The sequence below is a fragment of the Penaeus vannamei genome, chromosome 12, assembly GCF_042767895.1.
Source record: "Penaeus vannamei isolate JL-2024 chromosome 12, ASM4276789v1, whole genome shotgun sequence".
NCBI classification, from domain to species: domain Eukaryota; kingdom Metazoa; phylum Arthropoda; class Malacostraca; order Decapoda; family Penaeidae; genus Penaeus; species Penaeus vannamei.
In genome coordinates, this window is record NC_091560.1 from 35,477,351 (window position 1) to 35,489,850 (window position 12,500).

Here is a 12,500-nt window from a genome sequence, read left to right on the forward strand (position 1 = left end):
ATGACTCTCCTGTTGAGTGCTGTAGTTTCTGCAGTGGCAACAGCCTTAGGGAGAACCAGTCAGGAGGCGGAGAAAGCAGTGCAGGTCGTAATGGCGGCTATGACCCAAACTGTGGCAGCTCTGAAGGGAAGGAAGCTAGAAGCCTCCAAACCGATAACGAGCAGCGCTCCCCTCCCTAAATCCTTGGATGGCAGGCTAGCTTCGGGAGAAGCATTACATGAAACCCAAGCTAGTCTGTCAGGACAGGCTGAAACTGTGCAGCAGAAGCCCCCACTGCAGGCCGAGTCTGTACAGCCAAAGTCTCGTCCTCTGACCCGGGGTGGCACTTCCAACCAAGGCTCTACACCCCTCGGTAGAGCCTTAACCGGAGTGTCTGACTTAGAGGAAGTTGTACAATCCTCAATCAACGAGGATCTGGATTCATCTGATGCCACCAGCACTGGGGCATCTGAAACTGAAGCAAGTGACTCTGAGTAACCATCATGGCACACAATCTAAGCATTCTGCAGTGGAATATCTGTAGCTATAAAAGCAAGAACTCCTTTCTCCAGTCAGTTGTGTGAGCAAGGAGCATTGACGTCGTCATGCTCCAGGAGACACTAACTATGGGATCCGTGTGCTTCTCAGGATATCATGCCTTCACCATTCCAAACCTGGATGGTGCTAGAGGCCTGATGACCCTGGTAAAAGAAGCTATCCCGTGCTCCTTAATAGCCAACCCGCCGCACTGTGGAGATGGTGTTGAATCTCTTGCTGTTGAGATTCAGCTACCTGGGGGTCCTATAAAAATATATAAAATTTATAGCAAATCACTGTGTGAGAGCTTAGATCTGAACCAGGTCTGTGCTACTGCAGCACAAGACCGAGTGATCATAGGGGGAGACTTCAATGCACACATAGCCATGCTGAATCCCCGCAAAAGGCCGAACGCGGCAGGCATTCACATAGCAGAAGTGCTTGAGACATTCCCTGAGATCGCTCTTCTCAACACCAAAGAACCAACGCATGTGAAGGGAGGGGTCCTAGACCTCACCTTTGCCACTGCAACAATGATGGAGAGAATTCGGTGGTGTGTCGATGATACGGTTACTAGTGATCACTACGGCATAGTCACCACACTAATGGATGCGGGTCCAGCCCAAAGACGACATCACATTCCTAATGGTCAGGCAAGCGACAAGCCGCCAAGCCCCGAAATGCACTCATGATGACCAACAATCAGAGGCTAACAGATTGGTGCTTGAGTTCTCTGCCAGAACCAGCACCAACAATCTGCCTCCAATGATGAGAGAAAAACAACAAAACTTAAATCCAGAAAGACTTGCTTTCATAAGAGACAAGGCACTCGAAGCTGATGAAACGGATGCCCTGTTTTCTCTTAGGGAACTAAGAAAATCATGCAAATCCAGTTCTGGGTCAGCACCGGGATCTGATGGGATCTCTCACCCCATCATTTCGCATCTAGGCCTTGCAGGAGAACTTGCATTCTTGCAGGTTATCAACAAGTCCTGGCAAACTGCCACGGTGCCCCAGAGCTGGAAACAAGCCACAATAGTTCCCATCCCAAAACCAAAGGAGCCTGGCAAGTACCGTCCCATCTCTCTTCTCAGCTGCCTGGGTAAAACAGCTGAGATGGTACTCAACAGGCTCCAATGGAAAACGGGTCCCCCCCATGAACACCTGCACGGGTTCACAAGGGGTAAGAGCACTGCTCATAGCATTTCCACACTCTTAAGCACAATCTGCACCTTGCCCGCCTTGGTTGTCTTCCTTGACCTGGAGAAGGCTTTTGAACTGGCAAGTCCGCTTGCCATTCAAGAGACCCTAATCCACAAAGGAGTCAAAGGCAGACTCTTGGCCTGGATAGCTGACTATTTTGAAAATAAATCAGCAAATGTCAGATTTCAAGGCCACCTCTCACAGCACATGCCACTTGAAAATGGAACTCCTCAGGGAGGGGTTCTTAGTCCAGCCCTGTTTAATACCCTCATGTCCAACATACTCGACATTCACCTGCCAGAGGGATGCAAGATCATCTCTTATGCAGATGACTTGGCAATCATAGCCTCTGGCAATCACTGCCTTACTAGAGCTCAGCGTTGTCTGAACCTGGGATCTGAAGTGTTGTAGGACGGGTCTAAAAATAGCAGCAAAATCTAAAGCAATGGCTCTGAGAACCAATGTCAGAAACAAAAAACACTATACAGGGTATGGATCTGGAATGGGTGAAGGACTATCTATACCTTGGTGTATGGATAGGACACACACTCACTTTCAAAAAGGAGATCCAATACCTGCTTGACAGAACCAAGGAAAGACTGTCAGTCATGAAAGTCATGACAGGGAGACACATCGGAGCAGGACACAAAGTACTAAGATCATTCTATGTACATGCTGTCCGTCCTATTATTGACTATGCATCTGTCGCTCTCATTGCTTCCAGCACAACATCAAAAGAAAAACTGGAAACAATACAAAACGAAGCAGCCAGGATAATTCTAGGTGCACCTAAGTGGACAAAGGTCATCAACCTCCTCATGGAAGCTGATTTACCGTCCATGGACACTAGAATTGATCTAATGGCAGCACAGTTCCTTTCCAAGGTCCTGTAGGCACCCAAAAACTCCTATCTAAGACAAAGAGTTCTCAGACGCCTACAAGATTACCAGTTGTTTGCGGACAATTCCTGGCTCACACATACAGCCAGAGTTTTGATACGCTTTCAGCTAAAAGATTCATTGCTTGCCAAGAATATGGACTCCCCTCACCCTGATTACAAAGAACCCCCGCCGTGGGCAAACGAAATGATCGAATTCTCAATTCTAAATCTCACAATGAGAAAAGATCAATATTCCATGCCTAGCCAAAAGGCACAAGCACAAAGGGTCATTGATCAAATAATTCCGCCGGGTAGTATAACATACTATACGGACGGATCCGTGAATCCAATAAACCACACTGCAGGCGCCGGCTTTGCAACAAAGGATACCACAGCATCCATTAGGGTCACTGACAATGCCTCAACGCTTCAGGCTGAAACGGTTGCGATCATGGAAGCATTGACACACGCGTCCCTGAGGGGAGGACACGTTGTCATTCATACAGATTCAAGAGCAACTATTGACAGCTTACAGCATAGCTTGACCCCAGATAACATCTACCCCTTGACAACAGTGCTAAACATAGCCCAAAGAATCCTTAGTCAAGGTAGAAGAATCATCAGAAACTGGGTCCCAAGCCACATAGGCATACAAGGGAACGAGCTTGCTGATAAACTAGCCGAAAAGGGCAGGGGTATGCCCCCATCCTCCATGATCGTTAAACCCAGCCGAAGGGTACTAAGCCAAGGTACCAAAGCTGCAGCGTGTGCGGTCCTCCGGGAAGCACATAAAGAAAACATCACAAAATCGCTCGCTGCTAAGTGGTACTCAGATGCTTCAGGATATGAGCCACTGGCCCTTCCTCCAAATACAAAAAGAGGTACCGAAGTCATACTATTCAGACTAAGACTAGGTTACCAATGCGCTTGGCAAATTATTGACAATGAGGCTGCGAGGTTATGCAAACACTGCGGCGAGCCTAACGCCACCCTGTTACATTACTTGCAGAACTGTGTACACACACAATTTCTGAGACAGGGACCACCCACCACAGCCGCCGGGCTGGTAAAAAGGGTGTGCCTCATGCTTACCCCGTGGCAGCTGGATCGCTTGCTTGCAATCCAGCCACCGCGATAAGCATGCAGTTCAAAGAAAACATCTGAGTTAACTAGAAAGAGTGAACACAGGCCGGGCCACTCCAGAGAAAAGGCCCGAGCGAAGCATGACTTCGCAAATCTAACTGAACTGAACCTTTCAACCCGACACATACACCAAGACCTTTCCTCTCTCTCTCTTCTCTCGACTCGCTCTTGCCCTCGCTCTTGCCCTCGCCCTTGCCCTCATTCTCGCCATCGCCCTCCTTCTCGCTCCCGCTCCCGCCCTCGCTCTCGCTCCTGCCATTGTTCTCGCTGTCTCTATTACGCTCGGTCCCGCTTTTGCTCTTGCTCTCGCTTATTTTCACGTGAGCTTCCAGGCGCTCTACGAGGACCCCGGCCGCCGCCGTTTCAGCATGCATAGCCCCCCTACGTAATGCCCAGCGTAATTCGGAGGTAATCACGCCCAAAGACCTTCAGCCCCTCCCCTTCGGGTCTCCCCTGGCAGGCGCTCTCCTCTCCTACTGATGAGGTTATAGCCCTGCCTGCGGGACGGCCCTCGGGGGGACATGATGGTTCTGGGGTCGTCGTGAAGGCCTGCTAAAGAGAGGGTTTGACTCCTCCGCTAGTGGCGACCCCAGCTTGTGTGACCCTTCTGTGTATGCGCTGTGCACTGGTAGCGCATGCTTTGGCGCCAGCGAGACCAACTGTTCGCAGCTGGTTTCGACCCTTGTGGCCCTGATTTTGCTATGCACTGATATGGATTCGTTGTTCTATCATTTATTGATAATTGCATTGTTACAGGTCGAAGCTTATTGAATAAACCTGCTACTTCACTTTGGCGTTTGTTAAATACAATGATTATATATATAAGTATGTTATATATATATATATATATATATATATATATATATATATATATATATATATATATATATATATATAAGACACAAATATATATATGTGTGTGTGTACGCATATACATATTTGTGTGTGTATATATATGTATATATATATATATATGTATATTTATATATATATGTATATATATATTTATATATATATATATGTGTGTGTGTGTGTATTTATATATATATATGTATATATATATTTATATATATATTTATCTATCTATCTATCTATCTATCTATATCTATATATGTTGTATCGATAGATTTTCAATCGATTTTATCTATTGATATTCTTTTTTATTTTCATAATATTCCTTATGGTTGAGCTTTCTCCTTCCCTTCAGTTAAAAAGTGCTTTCTAAATCAACAAAGAAACCTTTGTCCCGTCCATGAAATCTGAAATTCACACAGTGACCACCATAAATAAATTGTAACGAAAAATTTAACGTATACATAATATACATTGGCAATTTGAACACCCGGTTCAGTACAGTCGAAAAATATTACCTGTAGAAAGTTATGCATATTTTTTGTTCTCCGTTTCATTTAAACCCCACGAATAAACTAGGGAAAGGGAATAACACTGGCGATAGTGGTAGGCACTCAGGGGATAACGCATACACTGTAGGAGGCCCGTTTTAACAGCAAAGTCGACGGGATCCGAATGCTTTTGAAGTTGGGAAGGCATCTTGGGAAAGGAGTCCACCGGGCAAGGGGAAGGGTTTAGGACAAGAGAGGATTGAGTGGCGAAAGAAAAGGGTTAAGCGACAAAATATATAAACAAAGACAAATTGAAAGAGCTGCACGATTTTTATTCTTACCACCAGTAGAAACAAGAATATCAATACCGTCATTATTAGCACTATTGTTAATATCATTATCATTATTGTTATTATCATTTTCTTCATATTCTTATTAATAACAATATATTATCAATGTTAGCATCTTTACCTTTATCACCATCAGCATTTTAATAATTATTATCATCATTAGCGTCATTGTTATTTTCATTTATTATTATTCCATATATATATATATATATATATATATATATATATATATATATATATATATATATTCCATTTAAATATTCATTCTTTTTTTTTTTGTTATTACCATTATTATCATCAGTGTTATTATTTACCTTTGTTATGATCAGGTTTTATAATAGTTTTCATTGTTACTGTTTTATAAGCATTGTTATTATCATCATAAGCAGTCGTAGTAGTAGTATCACTATTATACTATCATTATCTTTGGATTATTATCAATGTTGTTCTTAATATCATCATTACTATCATGATCATCTCACTATTACTACGATTAGTAGTAGTATTATATTATTATCATTATCATTAGCATAATTTTCATCATCATTAGTAGTAGAACAGTTGTTCATGATTTCATTACTGAACCGTACTGATTGCGAAAAAGGATGATAGTAATGGTAACTCATAATTATAATGGGAATAGTAATAATATTATTCAGAGTAATATTTGTAAAGATGATGAAAATTATAATAATAACAAAAATGATAATAATGATGATGATAATCATAAAGTAATAATAGTATTGATGGCGACCATGTCTATGATTATAATCCTTATTGGGTTTCACACCTACTAATATTTAACATGACTAAATAAACCGTCTTCAGAGTCTTGGCACACATTCTTCGATATTCTTGACTTAGTAATAATTTAGATAAAAATAAAAAAAATAAGTAAATAAATATAAATAAAATGGTGAGAACTTACTGCCCAATTTGCAAATTTGAGATCATATACGGGGAATTTTGTTAGTTCAATGGAGAATACTAAATATCGTAATATATGTAGTGTCTATATTGTTTGCCTATATATGCCAATAGTGTACCTATAAGCATATAGTGTGCCTGTTCCCATGCACTTTGGTAATACTGGAGTATTTCCTGAATTTTCTCAATAAAGAATACAGATGCAAGATGTGCACAAGAAAAGGCAAATAATCAAGGTCTAAGTCTAGATGCAGCCACTGTGGTGTACACCTGCGCTGTTGCGCTACGAAAAACCGCTTCCAAGAATTTCATTAATAGACACTGGTGAAGCAAGATATAGTTAAAAAAAAATTATATTTGTTAATCACATCCAAAAATATATTTAGGGTTACTATTGAAATTATTAGTTCCCTTTCTCTGTCAATTATATTTGTAGCAACTGCCAAGAAAACTATTTCTTTAAATGTAAAGAAAAATATATTATTTTGGGTGAAGTAAAAACCTTCAGTTTACTCAACTTGTATGACCTTAACTGCATTATATATTTAAAGAAAATAAAAACATGCAAATTAACAATTTCCACTACTTAAAGAGAACTCACAATCCCTTAGAAACATGTATCTATATACATTTAGTTAATAAACAAATAAAGGATACATTAATGAACAAAATAAACAAAAAAAACTCCCATATACAATACAAAAGAGTTGAACCAATACAATATGTACTAATGACAGATCCAAAATACCGCACCCATTGGATGCAGCATTAGGATTCATCACTTTATCGATAAATTTGCGATAAAAAAACACATTAATGAATCCTTGAGGGGATTGTGTCTTACAACCCGATATGAAGCTACTGATACCATAGAGAGTATCGTTGAACACCGCCGGAGATCCGAAGTCGCCCTGGAATAGGAGGATAGTGATAAATGGAAGTGATGCTCAGTGAGAAAGAAACTGGGAAAGGAGGGAACTAGATGAATAGGGAGAGAGAGGCAGGAACAGACCGAAAAGGTGGGAAATAGACAGATGGATAGGAAAAGAAGTAGAGAGAGGGAGGGATGAAGAAAGGAACAAACAGGAAATGAGGCTGAAGGATAGGGAAAGAGGGCAAGCGAGGCGAGAGATGATCTCCCGTGCTGATGTTAGGTATTAATTCTGTCTTCAGGAAATAAGTAACTTTTCATTATGCGCAATCCTTAAATTGTTAAATTTAACAAAAAATGAGAGAGGAAGGCGAGGGCAGGAGGAAGAGGAATGAAGAGAGAGAAAGAAAGAGGCAGAGAGCGAGAGACAGAACATAAGATGCAGATAGAAATAAGTGCAGGTAATTAGACAAGGAAAATGAAACAAACAAAGAGTTTATTCCCATAATTCTGCAAACTAAGAGAGAGCGACTCACATCGCAAGGGGCTGCAGTTTGAAACTCCGACGTTGTGCAAATTATGTCCACATTGCCATAAGCATCCATGCATTCCATACGAGACATTGCCCTGGTTTCCATTACTTGAAGGGGAATAAATCCTGGTCCATGAGCGTGCACTGCAATTCAGGTAATCGTGAGAACGAATATAGATATTCAAAAAACAAAACAAAAACGATATGGAATTCAGTTTCTAATAAAAAAGGAAAACAAAAAACTATAAATTTTATGTCATTTAAACAAAATAAAAGGTGTACATTTAAAAATCTTCATTTGAGTCTTAATTTTTATTTATCCTTTTGTATCTTTTCAACTGGCTATATTACTTACAAGTTTTCCCCCACCCAGTGACCACCAGAGGCATACCATTGTACGCGTCACTAGTCGGCAATTTGATAGGGAAAACTTTATCTGAGAAGGAAAATGAAAAGCAATTTATTTCTGAATGGATATATATATATGTATATAAATAAATGAATATATATGTGTGTGTATATATATATATATATATATATATATATATATATATACATATATGTACTATATATATATGATACCGTATTTCACTGACTTTTACGAAAACATGTGCATAGGCAAATGTATAAATATATAAACATATGCATACATATACAAATACACAAACACAAACAAGCACATTTACACCCTTAAACATGAACAGAAAAAAATACAACGTACCATTCATATCTATCTTCTTTTTCAATTTCACAAGAGCAATATCAGCCTTTAAGTGACTCAGACTGGCATGAAAGTCCGGGTGAATAAATACTTTCCCAACCGGAATCCTCTGGCTACTGCTCTCCGCTTCCAGTAAATTGTAGCGGCCCACAAGTACATACAATTGCGCAGAACTGGTAAGAAAAAAAGGAAAAAGTATAATAATAAAAAGGAGAGGACAACATATGATTATGGCGAAGAAGGAAAAAGTAGAAGAAAATGTATAAATCGTAACATACAGAAACAGGACTGACATTTTGCCAGCATACTGGTTCTGTTATCGTTATCATATTATTACTTTTATTTTCAATATTATTCTTATCACTATTGATACTGTTAATATTAAAATGATCATTACTGTGAATGTTATTTATAATATAATCCTCATTATCATTATATGCATTACCATTATTATCATTTTCGTCAACATCATCACTACCATTACTCACTCTGATACGCAGTTGGCAGATGTCAAGATAAACATATCACTGAGGATAGCGCCCCCACAAAGATAACGAGTTTTCTTAAGAAGACACGCCTGGTATCCGTGCTCGTGCGGCAATGCCTCGCGGCCTCCCACGATCCGCTGGCCAGCTTAGAAAAGGAGGGTGAAATAGTGCTAATTTTGAGTATGGATTATAGTGTGTGTTTGCGTGTTGTGTTGGGTGGTGTGTGTGAGTGTAGACTCTAGCATGGCGTGACAGGGACAGCTGCATTACTGACAATTTCCCATTTCTCAACACAACCTTATATTTCAAATAATTGTGTTTCGTATTTAGTAATCACTAAATCGCGATTTTCATAATAATAACCACAACAAATAAAACCATCGTTATCAAAATGTGTCCGTGCGTTTTTGTGCATGTGTGTTTATGCTTGTATCTGTGGGTGTGTGCGTATTTATGTATGTTTGTGTGTGCGTATTTATGTATGTTTGTGTGTGCGTATGTACGTTTGTATGTGTGTGTGTGTGTGTGTGTGTGTGTGTGTGTGTGTGTGTGTGTGTGTGTGTGTGTGTGTGCATGAATGTATCTATGTCCGCATATATGTACATGTATACATGTATGTGTATGTGTGTGTGTGTGTGTGTGTGTGTGTGTGTATGTGTGTGTGTGTGTGTGTGTGTGTGTGTGCATGAATGTATCTATGTCCGCATATATGGACATGTATACATGTATGTGTATGTGTGTGTGTGTGTGTGTGTGTGTGTGTGTGTGTGTGTGTGTGCATGAATGTATCTATGTCCGCATATATGTACATGTATGTGTGCGCGGAGACAGAAACTTACGAGGAGGTCCTCCAGTAGACTCAGGAAGAGGAGGTCCTTTAGCAGGGACCTCGATTGGAGGAACAGGTGTCTGGAAAACAATTTGAACCATATAAATCGCAAATGAATTCACACGAAGCATTCAACTTGTTATATGAAGCTGTAAAAGTAAGATTAATTTCCTCTAATCAAACGCAGTTTACTCTGAAAGGACCACAGCGGTTACGCTTTTCTTTCGACTTTTGAATGGTATAATTATTTTTGGGAATATAAATAAATAACAACAACTGTTTATTTGGATTTGGTAGAATAAAATAGAAAATGTATTCCAAGCTCACGTGAATAAAGCTTAAACTGAACATTAAAAGATTTTTTCGGTCCCTAGATCTTGTCAATAATATTTATCTATTTAATAATTTGTACATTTGATAGCATTTTATATATCTTTTTAAGAGGGGAGTTTTCACAACCATAACACTCTATAACAATCATCGCAACTGATATATAATTGATCCCTTACACGTTTACGGTATCACAATATTCGAATTGTGGAATGGAGGGGAATCGAGAACCGTCTCAATTGCTCGTCATTATTGCAAGAATCATGCATGAACGCAATCGCTGTACTTTTATTACCGAGTATAATTACCGACCACATGGAGAGCGCCTGACCCATGAGAGCAAGAGGGCGAGACAAAAGAAAAGTAAGTAAAAAATAAACTAATGAAAAATAAAATTAACTTCAAGCTAGTATCAATTTGGAATAATGATGATGATGATAATAATAATAATAATAATAATAATAATATTATTATTATTATTAATGATAATAAATAGTTCTCAGATCCAAATACGATATTCCCGGTTCGCCATAACAATAGTATATCCTTAATTGGTATAGGTACAACTCCGTAATTACATTCAAGTGGTTTTAACTTTCGTACATCTGGCAACCTTATCGATGTAAACATAGCGTAAACAGTATCTCTTATGAATGAGGCGAAACAGTTAATTTGTTTGTGAGAAAGTGTCATTGGGAGCCTATAAATAAACAGTGTTTATCATTATCTATTTCTGGAAAGTATTAAAACTATTTGATCTTTTATTCAATTAAAATAAGTGGCCACACAACGTGTGGAATAAGTTATCGATTACTTTATAGTACAATATTTACCAAGTGCAATTTCCTGAAATCCTCTATCGAAATGGCAACACCTATGGAGGTCAGACAGAATTCAATTTCGACTCTACATAAAAAGTTATATATTTCTTTAAAACATCTATATATAGCAGGCAAATCAAATGAAAATCTACAAAATCGATGAGTCCTTTGCAAACGCCAATGTAGCTAATGAAGTGACTTGAGTTTCTTTTCACCAGAACCAAACATGCTACATTATATTCTTAATCACAGAACACTGACACAAAATTGAACACAAAATCGCAGTTGGATTATTGTGGATATGTTAACGCTCTGCCAATGTACGCACGCGTGTATGTGTGTGTGTGCAGCGTTTACAGTCAATACATGGGGATGAGTTGTGATACAAAATACATGATTCGTTTCGGTAATTCGGGATGCCCTATGTTGTGCTAAAATGTGATCCTAATTTTCAGTATTATTTCAAGTCTTGGCGTTTCTATGAGGAGACGCATACATGTGTACTTCCTTCATCTGGAGCAGGTACTAGCTGGCTGGTTTCGAGGAGGGCCAATACCAAAAGCCTAAGAACCGACTCCCAATACATGTGCTGTATGATATATATCTTCTAAACAAGATCTTGGCTATTCTGATGAAATGAGCATTTAACTCGCTCTCACTTTCATTTGCCGAACATATATTTTTTCTTCGTTCTTTTATCAATGCACGACTGTTTGCAGTATATGTGTGTATATATATAAAATGGCTTACTGGTCCTTCCTCCTGAAATTTAAGTTTTTATATATCTTAATAATCACTTATGGAATGATAAAAGTTAAAAAGTATGATCAGATTTTCGCACTACATAAAGGGCATCTACAAAAATCCAAACGAATTATACAGACTGTTTCGTAGCTCGTCACCGATCATAAACTTCTTGTTTACATTAAGGGTAAATGCGCACATGCAATGACAAAGCTTTTGTATATTCACTGTTGCCCTACTCGCGTTTTCTATGTAGTGAGACAGTGAAGGAGGAAAAAAACGAAACCACCAGTTCGATTAACCGCTACTAGATGGTGCTGCTACGAGAAGCATTTACAAAGTTCTTCCTGATTTTCCAGATTTTCATTTGATTTCGCTAACATACATAGATGTTTAAAGTTTGGATCGTTTTCATGTTCCAAAAAATGTACAGTTATAGTTTTTACCTACTGTGTTGATAAAAATGTGAATGCCGCACCCTCCTTAGGTGTTGCCATTTCGAATAATATTAATATTAATAATAAAAAAAAATAATAATTTTAAGAATTTTGCTCGATAAATACTTCTCTACAAAATCAACGATATCTAATGCTACATGTTTCGATATTACCTATTAAAAGAAAATGAAAGACCGAATGGCTTCGGAATAGATAGTAATACAATTATTGGTTATTTCTTTTCTATCAACCACACTCTTTGTTACTAGAAACCTAGGGATTTCGCTTTTTTATTAAGATATTTACGCTATGTTTACATGAATATGGCTGCCAGATGTACGACAGACGGACCCAACAAACGCACC

General features: G+C 38.9%; 2 protein-coding genes across 2 annotated transcripts in view; one reads left to right on the top strand and one right to left on the bottom strand.

Moving 5' to 3' along the window:
- The window catches only part of LOC138863644 (uncharacterized), a 15,991-nt gene extending 15,238 nt beyond the window's left edge, over positions 1 to 753 (top strand). The window contains exon 2 of the mRNA XM_070128458.1: positions 1 to 753. This exon is cut by the window's left edge and continues 22 nt beyond it. Within this exon, the coding sequence (XP_069984559.1) occupies positions 1 to 477 (477 nt within the window). The 3' untranslated portion in view covers positions 478 to 753.
- A 5,483-nt stretch (positions 754 to 6,236) lies between these two features.
- On the bottom strand, positions 6,237 to 10,468 carry LOC138863538 (chymotrypsin BII-like). Its single transcript, XM_070127708.1, has 7 exons — positions 10,442 to 10,468; positions 9,814 to 9,883; positions 8,975 to 9,119; positions 8,487 to 8,659; positions 8,121 to 8,201; positions 7,770 to 7,909; positions 6,237 to 7,273 (listed from the first exon to the last, which is right to left on the bottom strand). Exons 1-7 carry the CDS (start codon positions 10,466 to 10,468, stop codon positions 6,998 to 7,000), a joined length of 912 nt encoding a protein of 303 aa, XP_069983809.1. The 3' UTR covers positions 6,237 to 6,997.
- Between the last annotated feature and the right edge of the window lie 2,032 nt (positions 10,469 to 12,500).